The sequence below is a fragment of the Chiloscyllium plagiosum genome, chromosome 28 (assembly GCF_004010195.1).
Source record: "Chiloscyllium plagiosum isolate BGI_BamShark_2017 chromosome 28, ASM401019v2, whole genome shotgun sequence".
In the NCBI taxonomy this organism is placed as follows: Eukaryota; Metazoa; Chordata; class Chondrichthyes; order Orectolobiformes; family Hemiscylliidae; genus Chiloscyllium; species Chiloscyllium plagiosum.
The window spans coordinates 18941514-18961140 of record NC_057737.1 but is presented as its reverse complement, the minus strand read 5'-3'; the positions used below and the strand labels follow the sequence as shown (position 1 = coordinate 18961140).

At 41.0% G+C, this 19627-nt stretch overlaps 1 protein-coding gene across 19 annotated transcripts in view; it reads right to left on the bottom strand.

Annotated features, from left to right (window-relative positions):
• myo18ab (myosin XVIIIAb) overlaps window positions 1–19627 on the bottom strand; it is a 298076-nt gene that overhangs the window by 55983 nt on the left and 222466 nt on the right. For all 19 annotated transcript variants that reach the window (XM_043718450.1, XM_043718434.1, XM_043718438.1 and 16 more), the window contains 3 exons: window positions 15019–15219; window positions 13800–13910; window positions 564–668 (listed from right to left, as the gene is read on the bottom strand). In XM_043718450.1, the coding sequence (XP_043574385.1) occupies window positions 564–668; window positions 13800–13910; window positions 15019–15219 (417 nt within the window). The remainder of the gene's footprint in view (window positions 1–563; window positions 669–13799; window positions 13911–15018; window positions 15220–19627) is intronic.

Genomic DNA, 19627 nt, shown 5'->3' with positions numbered 1-19627 from the left:
ATGGTATTTTGTAGCAATCGATATTTCTTATGTCACAATTAAAAATCTAGCTTTATAGACCAGATTTATTAATTGAATTTAAATTCCAACAGTTATTGTGGTGGGTTTGGTTTGAACCCATGTCCCCAGAGGTTTAGCCTCAGCCAGTGACGTTACCGTTACTCTAATATCTTCCCTAATACATTATTTCCCACCTTAACCCTATGACTCTATGGTGTTAAGATCCAGCTTTCTAAAGTGGACCTCCTGCTGGTACCGTTCAACAGTCAATTGTGTTTGGGGATGGAGTCTATTCCAGTACATATTCCAAGTCACTTATTTTCTTTAGAGTTGGACTACTTTTAAACACAAGAATGCACAGGAGGAGGAAGCTATTAGGGCCAACAGTCCACATTTGTACTTATATACCAGAGGAACCAGTGAAGAGGTCTGTTAATGTTAAAACCTTAACCAGCAAATATGAATATTGCTTTAGGTTATTCAAGAAATAAAAAGTCACAAAATTGCATCCAGTTATTCAATTCTGAAAGGATATCATTTTTGCATCTTTTTCTAAGCATTACCTGCTCACTGACTGTAGATAGTTTGTTCTCCAGATCTCTCTTCTCTCTCAGAATTTTCTGTTTCTCATCATATTCCTCTTCCAACTGCAGTTCAAATTGTTTTAACTGATAAAAGAAACAACAATATTAGAATTCAAGCTTTCATAGTTGATTTTTCAAGTAAACAAGTTGATTTTATTCAACTATTTAGAGGTATCTCTAATGTAAAGCAACACACACTGACACTGAGTTTAAATTCAAACACCTTCATGATCAGTTATCCAAATACCTGTATCTAATCTTTGTAAGATAGTGTTGTGTATGAAATGGACTTGCCCTTCACTTCAAAGCAGCTTTTGGCAAAAGTGGCTATTAGGAGCCCTTGCAAAATTGGATTCAATGCAAATTGGGGGGGAAAAAAAAACCTCCCATTGGTTGGAGTCATACCTACAAAGGACGATGGTTATTGTTGTTAGAGGCTGATCAGCACATATCCACATCACTATTGGAGTTCCTTAAGATAGTTCCCCTGGCCCAATCATCTGCTGCTGCTGTATTGGATTACCTTACCTTGATCACAAGGTTAAGGTTTGGGATGTTGATGATTGCAATGTTCAGTATCAATTGCAACTATTTACTATTTGGACTTGAAACTACATTGCAGCTTCTTCACTGTTGCCAGGTCAAAATACTGGAAGCCCTTCCTAGCAGCCTCAAAGTGTACCTTTGCCACATTCACTGGAGTGTTTCAACACAACAGCTCACAACCAGTTTCTCAATACCAATTAGTAAGTGTAATAATATCAATAAAAGAATTTACAAATTGCTTAAAATTTAAATTAAGAATTAAAAAAACCAGAATGCATCAACTTAACAAGAAATTAATTTTAATTGTAACTATCTCAGGATGGACTGGAGTAAAGGAAAGTGAGAAGTGCTGGAAAAGCACAGCCGGTCAGGCAGCATCAGAGAAGCAGGGGAATCAACGTTTCAGGCAAGAGCTCTTCATCAGGAATGAGGCTTGTGAGCCGAGGGGGTAGAGAGATAAATGGGAGGGGGTGGGGCTGCAGGGAAGTAAACTGAGAGCACAATAGGTAGTTGGAGGTGGGGGGAAATGGTGATTGATCAGAGAGGAATGTGGAGCAGATAGGTGGGAAGGAAGATGGACAGGTAGGACAGGTCATGAGGGCATTGCTGAATTGGAAGGTTGGAACTGGGATAAAGTGGGAGGGGGGGAAAATGAGGAAACTAGTGAAGTCCACATTGATGCCATATGGTTAGAAGGTCCCAAGCAGAAGATGAGGCGTTCCCGGACCTACATGTCCTTGGTGGATTGGGAGGGGGAAGTTGAGGTGTTTGGCCATGGGGCAGTGGAGTTGGTTGGTGCAGGTGTCCCAGAGATGTTCTCTGGAGCACTCTGCAAGTCGACGTCCTGTCTCCCCAAATGTAGAGGAGACCAGATCGGGAGCAACGGATACAGTAAATTACATGTGTGGAAGTGCAGGTAAAACTTGATGGATGTGGAAGGTTCCTTTGGGGCCATGGATGGAGGTGGGGGGGGGGGGGAAAGAGATGCAGGTGCAAGTTTTGCAATTCCTGCGGTGACAGGCGAAGGTACCAGGAGGGGAGGGTGGTTGGTGGGGGTAGTGGACCTGACAAGGAAGTCATGGAGGGATCGTCTTTATGGAAAGTGGATGGGGTGGGGAGGAAACTCTCTCTGCTGGTGGGGTCCATTTGTATGTGGCAGAAATGGCGGAGGATGATGCGACATATACGGAGGTTGGTAGGGTGGATGGGTGAGGACCGGGGGTTCTGTCCTTGTTGTGGTTGGAGGGGTGAGGCTCAAGGGCAGAGGTGCAGGAAGACGATGAGATGAGCTAGAGGGCATCATCGACCACTTGCGAGGGGAAATTGCAGTCGATGAACCAGAGGCCATCTGGGTATGTTCTGTCGTGGAACTCGTCCTCCTGGGAGCAGATGTGGCGGAGGTGGAGGAATTGAGAATAAGGGATAGCGTTTTTACACGAGGCAGGGGTGGGAGGAGGTGTAGACCAGAGGGTTTGTTGAAGACGTCAGTGTTGAGTTGGTCACCGTTAATGGAGATGGAGAGTTCCAGAAAGGGGAGGGAGGTGTCTGAGATGGTCCAGGTGAACTTAAGGTCAGGGTGGAATGTGTTGGTGAAGTTGATGACCTGTTCAGTCTCCTTGTGGGAGCAGTCATCAACGTAGCGGAGGAAAAGGTGTGGAATGGTGCTGGTGTAACTGCGAAAGATGTACTGTCCCACGTAAAAGCCAAAGAAACAGACATAGCTGAGGCCCACATAGCTGAGGCCCACAAAGGCTAACCTTTTCATCTGGAGGAAGTGGGAGGATTCAAAGGAGAAATTGAGGGTGAGGGCCAGCTCAGCCAAACAAATGAGAGTGTGTCAGTGGAGAGGTACTGCTGGGGACGACAGGAGAAGTAGAAACTGAGTGCTTAGAGGCCCTCGCCATGGCAGATAGAGGTGTATAGGGATTGGGTGTCCATGGTGAAGATGAGGCGCTGAGGGCCGGGAGAAATGAAAGTCTTGGAGAAGGTGGAGGGCGTGGGTGGTGTCCCTATCGTATGTGGGGAGTTCCTGGACCGGAGGGATAGGACAGTACAAGGCATGTGGAGATGAGTTCAGGAGGGCAGGAACAGGCTTAGACAATAGGTCGGCTGGGGCATTCAGATTTGTTTGAATATTTGGTAGGAGGTAGTATCGGACTGTTCAGGGTTCCCGAACGAGGTTGGAAGCGGTGGGTGGGAGATCCGCTGAGGTGATGAGGTTGTAAATGGTCTAGGAGATTATGTTGAATCTTTGGTAGGAGGTAGAATATGGTCCAAGTGGTTCAAACCTTTTAACAGCACATTCAGGACTTCATTCCAGATCTGGTACTTTAAGCAAAGACATATTACTTCATTAGACGTATGAATGAAACAAGGTAAACAGCTGTGAAAGTAGGAGATCAGACTTAATATAAGAATGTAAAATGATAAGTAATCAAATGCAAGGGTGTTAGCAAAACTCAGAGTTGAGAGCTCGCATAAAACCATTTCACAGAAAAGGTAGACAGATGAAGGGATGAATTTTTAAAACCAAGGTGAAGAGAGTGTAAAATAAATATAATCCTCAGGTTAAAAAGTGGGTGAAAACTAAATTCCTTGTTTGTACAGATATTGTCTGTAATAACTATAATAACAGACACTGTAATGACGTAAGGGAATGTTATAGATTCAGTACATTTGACATGGGTAGAAGATACAATTTAACATGGCAAAGTGTAAAGTGAATGTTTTTAAGAGAACTGAGATCTCAGGGCTGCAATATATCTTTTCTTAAAATGTAAGTGAAAGTAAATAAAGACATTAGAAAGGTCAACTGCAAATGAGGATTTTAAACGAACTGTTGCAAAAACAAAGAATAAGCTCTAATCCTGCATTGAACATGGCCTTAGCTACAGTTAAAGTACTGTGTAGCTTTGGGCACTCTTTATGGAAACGATGTTAGAGGCATTTAGAAATGTATTATAAATTCACCTGAATGTCAGGGATAATAAACCTGTACTGTACAAGACCTGTTTTTACCAGAGCAGAAAAGGCTCGAGGTTTTTAGAAATGGCAGTTTTTAGAAAAAAAACACAACGGTAAAGTACAAGGTTAAGTACATTGGTCTCGAGAGTTATTCAACTTAAAATTTGGCTAAGAACTCGAAAAATTGGTTTACGGAAAGGTTTGTTGGAACATGGAATTCTTTGTTAAAGGCAGTTGTTGTGGCAGAACCACAAAGTAATTTAAAGAGAAGTTACTTGTTTTTTTAATTCTTTCACGGAATATGGTTGTCATGGGCAAAGCCAGAATCTGTTGCCCATCTCCAATTGGCCTTGGACTGAGCAGCTTGCTAAGCCATTTTGGAGGGTGAGCGAAAATCAGCCACATTGCTGTGGACCTGGAGACAAGTGTAGGCCAGACTCGGTAAGGATTGCTGATTTCCTTCCCTAAAGGATGCTTGGCAACTGTTGATGATAGTTGCCACCCTTACTGTGACTAGCTTTGAATTCCAGATTTATTATTAGATTTTAAATCTCACCAATTGCCATACAGGAATTAGAATCCAAGTTCCACAGCATTAGTTGAGCCTCTGGATTACTTGTTCAGATAAATTACCTTCGCACCACCAACTTCCTGGATATTTTAACCAGATGATATTTGAAAACAATGGGATTAGATTTGGAATTTCCAACTGAGTTTGCAGAGATGTAATGTGCTAAATTGGCTACTTGTACATCAGTGCTGTCCAATATCCTTTTGATTTTCCACGCAGGTGAAACAACCAAAGACATGCAGTGGAATGGCTCTAAAAATGCTGGCATCAATTCACTGCATTACAATTACAGTACACAATTCACATCATTTCTCTTATTCTCCTCTCCCTTAATTGACCATGGATTTGCTTGATAAAGTGCTCGACTAGCAAGCCCAGGAGCTGACACTAACCTAACAAACACTAAGCAATTTGCATAAGGGCTTTGGGGATCTTATCATCAAATGATCTTGTGCCCAGTTTACCAAATAATACAATGTGATGGAAGAAGTTGCTGGAGGTTAGAGAATTAGTCAACCAATATGAATTAATTTCTGAGAAGAATCAATAAATCAAGTAAGTTCTGCTGTGAAAATCATTAGGCTTTCTCAATTTATGTGTAAGCTAAATAACGGATGTTCACAAAAGGCAGTATTTTGAGAATTTGTCTGAATCCGATAGGAGTAATAAACTGACAATATGAATTTCATGCAAATAAAAGTGAGATTCAAACTAAAATATTTCTGCTTATAAAATAATTGAACAGAATCCATACCTGCGTAGAAATAACGACCATAGAAAGAATTTGTTTTGAATACTAGTTAGATCGTTGTAAAATAAAACAAAATATTACAAAAGCCTCTATCAGCATAGAATAATAAAATAATACAGTATGGAAACAGACCCTTCAGTACAATTTGTCCATGCCAACTAAGTTTTCCAAACTAAGCTAGTTCCATTTGCATGCATTTGGTCCATTTCCGTCTAAACCTTTTCTATTCATATACATGCGCAAATGTCTTTAATTGTTGTAACTGTATCTCAGTCTATCAGTTCCTCTGGCAGTTCACTCCACATATGAACCACCCTCAGGTACCTTTTAAATCTTTCTCTTCTCACTTTGAAATTATACCTTCTAGTTTGAGCTCCTGGGATAGAACACTGCACAATTATTCCAAAAAATGCTAAATTCCATTCAGTAGCTCTCATTAAAAACTGCAACAAAATACAATTTTGTGTGATTTCACCAGACGTTAACACTAGCAATTCTTGTCAATAAGACCATAAGATATAGGTGCAGAATTAGGCCATTCAGCCCACTGAGTTTTATCAGTTGTAATCAAATGGCAGAGATATTTTTCAATCTCATTTTCCTGCCTTCTCCTCACAACCGCTGATTGCCTTACTCATCAGGAATCTATAGATTTTAATCTCAAATTCGCTCAATGACTTGGCCTCAAAGGCCTTTTGTGGCAATGGGTTCCCCAGATTCAACACCCTCTGAGCAAAGAAATTCCTCCTCATCTCAGTTCTGAAGGATCATTCCTTCATACTCTGAAGCTGTACCCTTAGGTCCTAGTCTCTCCTAAGGAAGCTAGGGATCTTCGACAAATAAATAGTGATATCTTTAAAAGTGTCCCTATTACAGAGGTGGTGGTGTCTTAAAATGCATAAAGGTGTATTCCAGGACATTCTGGGGACCTGTGGAAGTGATTGCTGCACCTCTCGCAGATATATTTTTAATCATCAGTAGCAATGGGTGAGGTGCTGGAAGATGAGAGGTTAATGTGGTGCCTTATTTCAGAAGGGTGGTAAGGAAAAGCCAGAGAACTATAGACAGGTGAGTCTGATGTCAGTGGTGAGCAAGATGTTGAAGGAGATTCTAAAAGACAGGATTTACATGTATTTGGAAAGGCAAGGACTGATTACTGATAGTCAACATGGCTTTGTGCAAGGGAAATAGCGTCTCACTAACTTGATTGAATTTAAAGAAGTGACAAAGATGATTGATGAAGGCAGAGTGGTGGATATTGTCTCTATGGACTTCAGCAAGGCATTCAACTAGGTTCATCATGGTAGACTGGTTAGTAAGGGTTAGATCACATGGAATCCAGGGAGAGCTAGCCACTTGAATATAAAATTGGCTTGAAGGTAGGAGTCAGAGGATGGTGGAAGAGGGTTAGTTTTTGGACTGGAGGCCTGTGACTAGCAGTGTGTCACAAGAATCAGCATTGGGTCCACTGCTTCTTGCCCTTTTATATAAATGATTTGGATGTGAATTTCAGAGGAATGGACAGTAAGTTTGCAGATCAACTTCCCTCGTACCTTCTCCTTAGTCATGGTCACTATAGTCATTTCAGAGTCCTGACTCTCTTGAAGTACTGGTATGCTACTGGTGTTTTCTACTATGAAGTATGATACCAAGCGTCTATGCAGTTCCTCTGCCATTTGTTTGTTTCCCCTTACTACTTGTGCAGCCTCATTTTCCAATTTTCCAAGCCCATTCTTGCCTTTTGCATATCAAAAAAACTTTCTTTTTATTACTACCTATCTTACTCTCATATTTAATCTTTTCTCTACACTTATTGCTTTTTTAGTTGTCCCCTGCTGGTTGTTAAAGGCTGTCATCCCAGTAATTTTCACCACAACGTACACTTTCTCTTTTGCATTTATGCTGCCCTTGACTTCCTTTATCAGCCATGGTTGCCCTGTCCTCCCCTTAGAATGTTTCATTTTCCTTGGGATGAATTACTGCTGTGCCTCCTGAATTATCTGTAGGAACCCATGCCATTCCTGCTCCAACATTTTCCCTGCTAGGCTCCATTCTAATAAACTCTGGCAAGCTCCTCCTTCATGTCTTTGTGGTCATCCTTACTCAATTGTAATACCATTACATCTGATTCATGCTTCTTACTCTCAAACTGCAGGGTGAATTCTATCAAATTATGGCTAGTGGTTCCTATACCTTAAGCTCTCTATTTATGTCATTATATGAGGTAATGTGATCCCATTACACATCACTAAACCCAGAATTGCCTGTTCTCCAGCCTCTACCACAGGCTGTTCCAAAAAAAAATTATTTAAAAAAATCCCTTTTCTTGGGATCCTCTACCAATTTGATTGTCCCAGTCCACCTGCAGATTGAAATTCACCATGAGTATTGTAATACTTCCTTTCTTAAATGCTTTCTCTATTGCCAGATTTATTTTCTGTCCCACATCTTGACTATTGCTAGGAGGCCTGTAAGAACTCCCAAAATAATCTGTTCCCCTTTGTGGTTCCTCAACTCTATCCACAGATTCTATGCCTTCCAACCCTATATCACTTCTAGCTATCAATTTAGTTTTATTTCTTATTATGAAGGTAACTCTACACCCTATGCCCATCTGCCTGCCCTTTTGATAGGGCACATTTCCTTGAACATTTAGTTCTCAATCCTGATCACACCTGCCAATTTCAATCTGCACGACAAGCCCATTTACCTTGTTTTATTCAAGGGAGAATCATCGAACATACCAAAAGGGGGGAATTTGATTCCATCGTTGATCTATTTGGATCAGCAGCGACTGGGTGATTGATGCATGTGAGCAGCTGGGTATAACACTATTCCACACCAACCTGCAACTCTTCAACCACTAGAGGTTGAATAGACTGGGACATTTTGTCCTGGAGTGTCAGAGGCTGAGGGGTGACCTTATAAAGGTTTATAAATTCACCAAAGGCATGGCTAGCATGAATAGCAAAGGTATTTGGGAATCCAAAGCTTGACGGCATAGGTTTAAGGTGAGAGGGGAAAGATTTAAAAGCGACCTGAGGGGCTACTTTTTCACACAAAGGGTGGTGCTTGTATGGAATGAGTTGTCAGAGGTGGTGGTGGGAGCAAGTACAATTACAACATTTAGAAAGCGGCATGTGGGCGGCACGGTGGCACAGTGGTTAGCACTGCTGCCTCTCAGCGCCAGAGACCCGGGTTCATTTCGCGCCTCAGGCGACTGACTGTGTGGAGTTTGCACGTTCTCCCAGTGTCTGCGTGGGTTTCCTCCGGGTGCTCCGGTTTCCTCCCACAGTCCAAAGATGTGCAGGTCAGGTGAATTGGCCATGCTAAATTGCCCGTAGTGTTAAAAAGGGGTAAATGTAGGGGTATGGTTGGGTTGCGCTTTGGCGGGTCGGTGTGGACTTGTTGGGCCGAAGGGCCTGTTTCCACACTAAGTAATCTCATTTAAAAAAAAAGGCAGCTGGATGGGTACATGAATAGGAAGGGTTTCCAGGGATATAGGTCAAATACTAGCAAATGAGACTAGATCTGTTTGGGATATCTAGCTGGGACAGAAGAGTTGGACCGAAGAGTGTTTCCATTCTGCATAACTCTGATTCTATTTACATACAAAACGCATAGTTCCATGTTGACTGTGTTCCCTTATCTGCTGTGCCTGAAGTTACACTCTTCTGTCCTATTACTTGTTCAGGAACCTTCAAATACCTTCTGCTGAGTCTCCCCCCACTTTTAACGTTTAAAGTCCTAGTGACCTTGAATTATGCCATCAGTTCCTTTAGGAGAAAGTGAGGACTGCAGATGCTGGAGATCAGAGTAGAGAATGTATTGTTGGAAAAGCACAGCAGGTCAGACAGCATCCTAGAAGCAGGAGAATCAATGTTTCAGCATAAGCCCTCCATTAGGAATGAGGCTTGTGGGTCAGTGCTGAGAGATAAATGGGAGGGGGTGAGGTAGCTGGGAAAGCGATAGGTGGACGAAGGTGAGGGAGAAGATGATAGGGCAGATGGGGAGTTGAAGTGTTCAGCCATGAGCAGTGGGGTTGGTGGGTGTAGGTGTCCCAGAGATGTTCTCCAAAACGATCCTCTAGAGGAGACCACACCTAGTTCAACGGATGCAGTAGATGACATTGGTAGAGGTACAGTTGAATTTCTGACGGATGTGGAAGGACCCCTTGGGTGAGGGGAGTGGTCTTGGCACAGGCTTTGCGCTTCCTGCCGTGGCAGAGAAAGGTGCCAGGAGTGGGGTGTGGGCTGGTGGGGGATGTGGACCTGACGAGGGAGTCATGCAGGGATTTGTCTTTTCGGAAAGCTGACAGGGGTGGGGAGGGAAATATATCTCTTGTGGTGGGGTCCGTTTGGAGGTGACGGAAGTGGCAGAGGATGATGCGTTCTATGCGGAGGTTGGTGGAGTGGAAGTTGAGGACCGGGGAGGGGTTTCTGTCCTTGTTGTGTTAGGAGGGATGGTGTTTAAGGGCGGTGGCGCTTGAAGTGGAGGAGATGCGCTGGAGGAGCGCATCATCAATCACGTGGGAAAGGAAGTTGCGATCGTGGAAGGAGGCAGCCATCTGGGACTTTGAGGTAGAATTGGTCATCCTGGGAACAGATCCAGTGGAGGTGGAGAAATTGGAATTAAGGGATGGTGTTTTTCTTGACCCATCAGTTCCTCTTCCATATTCTGAATGCTTCACGCATTATGATACAAAGTCTTTAAGTTTGTTAGATTATTGAGTTTCCCTAGACCTTTATTGTCGTTGGTTCAATATGTCACTCACTCATTCAGTCCCTTCCTTTTATCTAGTAGTAACTGGTGATCTTACCTTCTCCTTTACCTTTGATTTTTCAATTTTCCATGTAGCTGACTCCCCCACCCCAACTATTTAGTTTAAAGTGCTATTGACAGCACTTGTTGTTCTGAGGTTCACCAGGTCTTTAGTCTCAGCAAAATGCAAGTGGTGCCATCTTATCGGAACAGCTCCCTCTTTCCAGAGTACTGATGCCAATGTCCAGTGAATTTAACCCTTTTTCTCCCACACCAATCTTTCAGCCTTGCATTTACTTCTAATCTTGTAGACCCTGTGCCAATTAACTCATTGCTCAGATATTAATCTGGAGGTTACCATCTTTCTGGTTCTGCTTTTTAGTTTAGCCCCTGGCTGCTCTTATTCTTGCAGTAGAATCCATTTCGTCTTTCCACCAATAAGCATTGGTATCTACGTGGACCAAACCAACTGAATCTTTTCCCTCCCACTCCAAGCTCTTCTGCAACCCAGGCAGGCAACACAGCCTTCAAGAATCTCAATCCTGGCCACAGAAAACATGTCAATTACCCTGACTATACTGTCCCCAATTACAATATTTCTTTTTTCTTCCCCCCTCTTGACTGGCTCCTTGTACCATAATGCTATGATCAGTTTGTTTATCCTTCTGACAGCCCCCTGTTCTCATCCACACAGGGAATAAAAGTCTCAAATGTGTTAGTCTAACTTAAGGGCGGACGCTCTTCTAGCACTACCTGCTGGATCTCTGAATAAACCAAGTTGTTCACGATTGACAGATTTGGTCCATTTATCGGAGTAGAGATATGCTGGCATTACAGTCAGACTAGAGAAGCTTCAGACCAGAGAAGTTGATTCTAAGTATGGAGAGATTTTCTTCTGAAGTCAGGTTGAGTAATTTGGATCTGTACTGGTTGCAGTGAAGAAGAATGAGAGGTGATCTTATTGCAACACACAAGATTCATAGGGAACTGAACAGGGCAGATGCCGGTAGCTTGTTTCCCCTTGTTGGATAATCCAGAACCAGAAGGCATAATTTCAGAGTGAGGATTCGCCCATTTAAGGCAGAGTTGTGAAAGAATTTGTTCTCATGGGGTAGTGAATCAGTGGAACTTTGTTTTATTACAAGAGAGCTGTTGAGTTTGGGTAATGCGTATTTCAAGGCTGAGATAGGCAGATTTTTAAATAATAGGGCAAAGATTATGTAGATAAAGTAGGAAAATGGAGTTCATGATTATCGTGATCTCATTGAGTGTTAAAGCAAACTCAATGGGCCAAATAGCCTAATTTTGTTTCTATGTCTCATAATCTTATGGTAACGACAATAATGTTTGCCACAGATGACAAGAAATAGCAATATTGCTGTCTTAACCAAGAGAATTGTTTATGACAACCTTCAAAAGTAATAGTTCATATCAGGGAAAAAATACTATGACCTTTAACGATGGTGCTTCTTCCTTACAATCCAAAATCACAACAGTACAATGAATTTTACCTAGAAAGCCTAAACAACAGGTGATAGCATTCCAAACATTATAATATCTGTATAGTGAGTAGGACTTTGGGAAGGTGTGTATCTTGGATCAGCCCAAAAATCTGAAAGGTGGATAAGTTAAAATATTCCATGGAACGTAATTCACCCAACACCCATCTTAAATAATAAGCTGCAGATTTTCCCCCAGGAATACAGAGGAAGATGTGAAGTAGTAAATTCCATGTATCACATAGTTTGTCAGTATTGCAAGGTGCCATATATTGACAAATGACCAACTGTTTAATTTTATTTAGGATAACAGGCACCTAATGGAATTTAACCTATTTTAACATAGCCTAAATCTACCAAAAGTTCTAAGTGGTCCAGTGACTAGCTAACTGAGGAAGTATTGTTTTCTCCTGTTCCCTTTTACTCCGGGATGATTTGAATAGTAAAATATATTCTCTGAGCTGGGAACAACATGGTGAAGTTTATGCACATCAGATGCAGTGTGTCTGAGTGACATGACTCCTGTGTTAGGACCCCAGCTATTCACAATGTACATTAATAATTTGGATAAGGGAACAAAATGTAACATGCAAAGTTTGCGGATGATACCAAGTTGGATGGGAGGATGAACTGTGATGAGGATGCAGAGGTCCTCCAGCATGATCTGGACAGGTTGGGTGAGTGGACAAATCAACGGCAGATGCAATATAATTTGGATATGTGGAAGGTTATTCACTTTGGAAGCAAAAACAAGGCGGCAGATTACTATCTGAATGGCTGTAAATTGGGGGAGAACTGTGCAGTGGGACCTGGGTGTCCTTGAGCACCTGTCACTGAAGGTAAGCATGCAGATGCAGCAAGCCATGAAGAAGGCAAATGGTATGTTGGCCTACATTGCGAGAAGTTTCAAGTACAGGTGCAGGGATGTGTTGTTGCAGTTATACAGGGCCATGGTGAGGCCACATCTTGAATACTGTGTGCAGTTTTGGTCTCCTTTTCTGAGGAAGGATGCTCTGCACTTGAGGGAGTGCAGCAAAGGTTTACCAGGCTGATTCCAGGGATGGCGTGATTGATGTAGGAGGAGATATTGATTGGGTTAGGATAGTTTTCACTGGAGTTCAGATGAGTGAGGGTGATCTCAAAGTCTTATAAAATGCAACAGGACTACAAAGGAGAGATACAGGGAGGATGTTCCCAATGATGGGTGCATCCAGAACCAGGGATCATAGTCTGAGGATTCGGGTTGGGTCATTTAGGAAGGAGATGAGAAGACATTTCTTCACCCAAAGAGTGAAGAGCCTGTGGAATTCATTACCACAGGAAGTTGATGCCAATGCCAAAACATTAAATGTATTCTAGAGGTGGCTATATATAGAACTTGGGACAAATGGGATCCAAGGTTATGGGCAGAAACCAGGATTAGGCTATTGAGTTGGATGATCAGCCATGATCATGATAATAGCCTCCTCCTGCTCCTAGGTTTCTATGTTTCTATGTTTCAACCTCCACTCAGTCAAGTCCCCTCAGGATCTAATATGTTTCAATTAGGTCAACTCTGACTCTTCTAAACTGCAGAAGATACAGGCCTATCTTTCCTCATAAGGCAATCCACTCATTCCAGATAGTATTCCAGTAAATTTTCTCAAAGCAGCTTCTAAATGCTTAATGATTGCTTGCATAGAGCTTGCTAACTAGTTATGTGCACAATTTTAGGATTTATGGTCACCAAGGTATTAAGGAGTTACCTTAATTAGCATGGAAGGAGCTGTACGTTAAGCTGTTACAACTTCATGATGCAACCAAAATCTCCCTCTTTTAACATTATGATAAATGTTTTCTTTCCACAGAGAAATTCAAATATTCTAAAGCGGGATTTCTAATTAGTAATTTTATATTACATTAGTCGTAAATACAAAAAAGGTAACTGCTATATATCCCGACCTTACTTTTAACTTGCTGTATTTTCATGTCCTTCAGCACAAATACAGTGGAATTCTGGATGAGCGGATGTAATGTGACAGCCACAAATGTGCAACCTACACAGCTTAAAATTCAATTTTCAAATATTATTCACATAAAAGAAATATTTCTGTGTTGTTAGGTATTACAGGAAGAAAGCTTACCTTTTTCTGACAAGACTGTCTAATTTCTTCCACCTCCTCCTCTTTACTTTCAATCTCCTTGGCTTGAGTTTGTCTGTGCCGTTCCATTTCCATTTCCAATCGAAGCTTGGCCTAAAATTTGGACAAAAGTATTCTGCTCCAGGAATGCCGAATTGCTTGGACAACTAGTTTGTCTAAAACATTTTCACAGAAACAATCCTTTTTTTTGCAAAACATTCTCCTTTCACCCAAAAGCTCAACAGTAGCTTAGGTGCTAGGCATGCTTATTTTTGGGGGCAGCTGTAATGTAAACTGTCAGCATATAGAACTAGTGTAGACTCAATGCATGCAATCTAAAGGCAATGGATTAATTCCTGTCAGTGGCAAAATTTGCAACGTACAGCTGGTAGCTGTGTAATGGTGAACTTTCTTACTGAGTTACAGTGGCCAAGTGGAGCTTAACTGTCAAATTTTTGGGACTGCAGTGGAACATCAGGTTCTTTTCTGAAAATTAGTCTTCTTCCTTACTCTTTGACTCTCCCGGATGAATGAAAATAGATAGAGGCAGCAGTGTGTGCAAGCTACACTAAGCAGGATTGCACTGGATTGATAAACCTAGTGGCCCATTGCTTTTTTAAAAATATATGTTCATAAGAAATTTCAAAGTGATCAGTTTCATGAATATTAGAAAGACCTGCAGCCACAGTTCCAATTTTTATCAGCAAACGTTTCTCAACTGGAAAATCTCAATATGAAGTACCCAAGTCTGAAAGAAGCATCCAGTGACTAGTGTTTTTAATAAAATTCATAAAACGTTATACATTCAGGACAAAAGATTCCTTCCTGCATTTAAAAATACCATTTTTAGGAAACTGGGGAGGAGCAAGGTGACATGTCCCATCAATATAAGTGTATGTCCTGCTCTTTCCAATTTCCAAACATAAATATCGGCTGAATGGATTAGTCATTTGTTTCTCTACCTCCTCTGCCACACTGCTTCAAAACTTGCCATGAGGCCTGCAACAGATTCACATAATATTCAGCAGTATTGAGAGTAACTTTACATACAAAGTAGTACAGCTGAAGTTGAAAATTTTAATTCAAAGATCTTTGGTCAAAACTTCTTCTCTGGTTGGAGAGCACAAATCATTTTCTCCAAGGAAACAATTCTAAAACTGCATAAATTAAAATCATGTTTCCAGATACATTCCAAGACCTTCATAAAAGAGGATAATTGTACCTGCTCAAGCATCTGAATAGTCCCAGCTTGTTCATCAAGCTCCTCTTCTTGGTCCTTGACTTTGGCCTCTAATTCACGCACCTGCTTCTTCACTTTTGCGAGAGAAGCTTCATCTTTAGATTCTTGAGAGGAGAGATCCTGCAGTTCTGCATCGAGACGCTCTGCCTTTTGGGTGATGGTGATGATTTCAGAATCCTTATCCTAATAACAAAATGGGGTAAAAAGACTGAGTAGTTCACTGTGGCACATATGTTTACAGTTATTGTTTTATGAGGTTATAATCTAACAGGTAATACAGATGTCAATATAATCACAAAATAAATAATGTAGCAAATGGAATTTAGAATGTAACAGTTAACTCCATCCACACAAAAAGCTGAATTTGATAAAAACCAAAAGGCAGAATTGACTTATTCTACACTTCAAAGGAGTCCAATTCACATTTGGCTTTGAAATCTATGCTATACTAGATTTTGACTAATCTCATCTTTTTTTTCCCAAAAGCATAGGAGGGCATAGAAGATGAGGAAAATCATGGATCCTAGAATGCTCCGATGAAGAATCATTATATTTTGTAAAGTTCTGCATATAGAAAACAAGTTACTAAAAGGAAACTGCTTTGGCAGCAAAACTAATATTCATGGCATTTCATGCTTGTAAGCATTAATGGCTTACATGCATGAATGTACTGACAGTCAAATTGATTGCTTTCAAATACAACAAAAAAAGTGGTGCATATATGAAGTGAGCTACCAGAGAAAGAAAGAGGAGGATTCAATTACAACATTTAAAAAATATTTGGACAGGTACATGGATAGGAAAGGTTTAGAGGGATGTAGGCCAAATGCAAGCAAACAGGCTATCATAGAAAATCGTAGAAATCACAGAATCCCAACAGTGTGGAAACAGGCCCTTGAGCCCAACAAGTCCATACTTACCCTCTGAAGAGTTTCCCACCCAGACCCATTCCTCTATCCTATATTTACCCTTGACTAATGCATCTTACCTACACATTCCTGAACACTATGGGCAATTTAGCACGGCCAATTCACCTAACCTGCACATCTTTGGATTGTAGGAGGAAACCAGACAGACATGGGGAGAATATGCAAACTCAACACAGAAAGTCACCCGACGCTAGAATCGAACCCGGGTCCCTGACGCTGAGAGAGAGCAGTGCTAACCACTGAGCCACCATGCCGTCCATTCTAGTTCAGTTTAGGAAACCAGGTCAGCATGGACGAGTTGGGCTGAAGAGCCTGTTTCTATGCTGTATGATTCTTAGTCTCTAAATTCAAATGCTGAACTTCTTTTCTTGAAACACCCCTTTTGAGAACTGGAAAGAAACCAAACTTTTCAAGCTGGACATAAATAAAACAAATTTCAGTAGTGGCCTCAGCCAGACTATTGTGTTTGATATTGGGTCCTACACTGTAGGATGTCAAGACTTCAGAAAGTGTTTAGAGATCCAGTAGAATGATACCAGAGATGAGGGACATTCAAATTTGCTGAACAAAATAAAGTAATAAAAACATTTTATCTGCTAGTTTTTAGGATCAAACTTCTTATGGCAGTTGCTTTCTCAGATGTGCAAATCCTATTCGAAAATCAAATCTATCAAAACACAAATTTGCAGGGCTTTTGATGCTCACGATCATTACCCAATTATCCTGAAGTTGTAATTAGATTCATAGTGCAAGTTCAGACTAATCAAAGTGCCATCTTCCCTTCACTGTTCTGACACAGAGCAAGTAGTCGACAAAATCAATTAATTTGCCAAGGACATTCCATTTTCTGCTTGAAGCCCCATAAAAGGTTGTGTTATACAGTGAAGTGTAACTTTTCATTGCAAACAGAGTAATAACTATTGAACAAAAACAATTGTATTTATATTATGCTTTTAACCTAATTAAAAATCCCAAGGTGGTTCACAGAGGCATAAACCAAAATATAACACAAAAACTCAAGATTAGATTAGATTAGATTACTTACAGTGTGGAAACAGACCCTTCGGCCCAACAAGTCCACACTGACCCGCCGAAGGGCAACCCACCCAGACCCATTCCCCCACATTTACCCCTTCACCTAACACTACGGGCAATTTAGCATGGCCAATTCACCTAACCTGCACATTTTGATTAGATTAGATTACATTACAGTGTGGAAACTGTGGGAGAAACTGGAGCACCTGGAGGAAACCCGCGCAGACACGGGGAGAATGTGCAAACGATGATACGAGGGTAGTGACCAAAATCCTGGTTAAAGAGACAGGTTTTAAAGAACATCCTATAAAAGGAAAGATTGGAAGGCTGAGAGGTTTATGAGAGAATTCCAGAGCTTATGGCCAAGCAGCTGAAGGAACAGCCACCGATGGTGAAAAGGTGAAGATCAAGAGGCCAGGATTAGTGCAATACAAAGATCATGGAGGGTTGTAGGCCTCGGAGAAGATTTTGAACATCAAGAGGGGCAAGGCCATGGAGGAGGCTTGACAAGTATGTGAACTTTAACATTGAGGAATTGCTTAAATGGGACCCTGTGTATATCTGCAAATTACAGAAGTAACGACTGAACTGGATTTACTGTGAACTAAGAAGTGATTGGCAGAAGTTGGGAGATTTAATCCTTTATGGCAGGTGGAATTTGGGAGACCTTACAGAAATGCATTAGAACAGCCACATCTGCATGTGACAAAGATGTAAATCAGAGTTTCAGTACAGTGGAGGCAGAAGCACATTTGTGTGATGGAAATAAGCAGCTTTAGAAATGGCAAATGTGGTTGAAAGCTAATTTCTGGATCAAGTATGATAAATATTATACAAACTAGACTTTGCAAGATGATTATCGTTTAAACTGTCCTTTCAATTTAAAGTAAAGTCCTGGAACAGGGAATGGTGATCATTCTGAAATCTACCCAAAGTTAAACCCATGTGCTTTAGATACTACGGAATAGAAACACTGAAATTTAATTGCCAGGCTTCACATCTTGCCACAAAAGGGAAACAACCTATTGGATGAAGAACAGTCTGCTGCACCATTCAATAAAATGAAGGATGATCTGATTGCAACATTAAATCCGCAATCGTGCCTGTCCCCGATAGACTTTAAACCAGTTGTTTAACAAGAATCCATTTAACCCTGCATTAAAACCATTAAAGACTTTTCTTCCTCTACCTTATGAGGAAGAGAGTTTCAACGATTCAAGAGCCCTCTGAGACAAAACAAAACTTAATCTGTTTTAAATGGTGCCTCTTGATTTATAACCATGAGACCATAAGAAATATGAATGGGAGTAGGTCATTCAGTCCCTCAAGCCTGCTCCACTATACAATTCCTCATGTCTACTTTCCAGCATTGTCCCCATAACACTTGTTTTTCATAATGATCACAAATGTCTCTATTTCAGCCTCAAATATACACCAGTACCCTGTCCCACAGCTCTCTGCGACAAGGACTCCCCAAGACTCTCAACATGTGATTGAAGAAATTCCTCCTCATCTCAAACTTTAATTGGCACCCTTTAATTCTGAGACTATGGTCAAGACCGTGACTCTCCCATTAGGGGAAACATTCTCTCAGCATTTACCTTGTCAAATCCCTTAAGCATTCCATATGTTTCAGTGAAATCAATTCTCATTCTCCTAAAATCCACTGGGTTAAGTCCCAAACTACTTACCCTTTGCTCATAAGACAATCTCTCCATACCAGTGATCATCCTGCTTTTGTACTCAATTCTGCTCACAACAAACAATTAGCTCTCCTAATTACTTGCTGTATGTGCAAGCCAGTGATTCATGTAGGAGGACATTCAGATTCCTCTGTATCACATAGCTCTGCAATCTCTCATCATTTACATTATATTGTTATGATATGGGTAAACTCTTCTGCTTAATTTATCCTGTGCACTGAAAAATCTGACAGGCCAAGAACTATTTAAAGTAAAAATTAACAACGTTATTTCTTAAAGTATAACAGAGAAAATTAACTAACAACTATCTTCAACTCCTTCCTCTAACCTATCTTTTACTTTTCCTTCTATAGTACTGGTCCAACAAAACCCCTGATTAAGATTTACTGAAAAATTCAACTTTCAAAACCAGCCAGCAGTTGACTCTTCTCTTTATATCTTCCTCAGTAGATTTGCTCTCCAGGTCAGTGTTGATGTTTTTCTCTGTGCAAACTCATTCTCTAGACAGGTACCTACCTCTCAGAGTTCTGACTAGCAGTCTACATCTGTTGGCAATTCTCTCAACTGATCAATTTTTCCTGGTCTTTTTACCCCAAAGCATTGGATTGTGTCATTGACTTTTAATATTGTCAATATACTAAATTCAACCTTGATTGGAGTTTGGCTTTTTTTTGGGAGGGGGGCGGGGGGAGAGAAGAGTATAATTTAAACTGACTGGCCTAATTCAAATATGTTTTCGTCTCCAGGCAACCAGCTAACCTAACTGCTGGACTACACGGAACATTGTATCTTATTCAGAAAAGATGGTGCTGTCAGGTAGTTCTGCTGGGTTTTAAATCTCTTAAAGGTACAGTACACCCACATCTTAATAACACCTCCTTCCTTAAGAAAAAAATGAACCATGTAGCTAAAATAGTTTGGTGG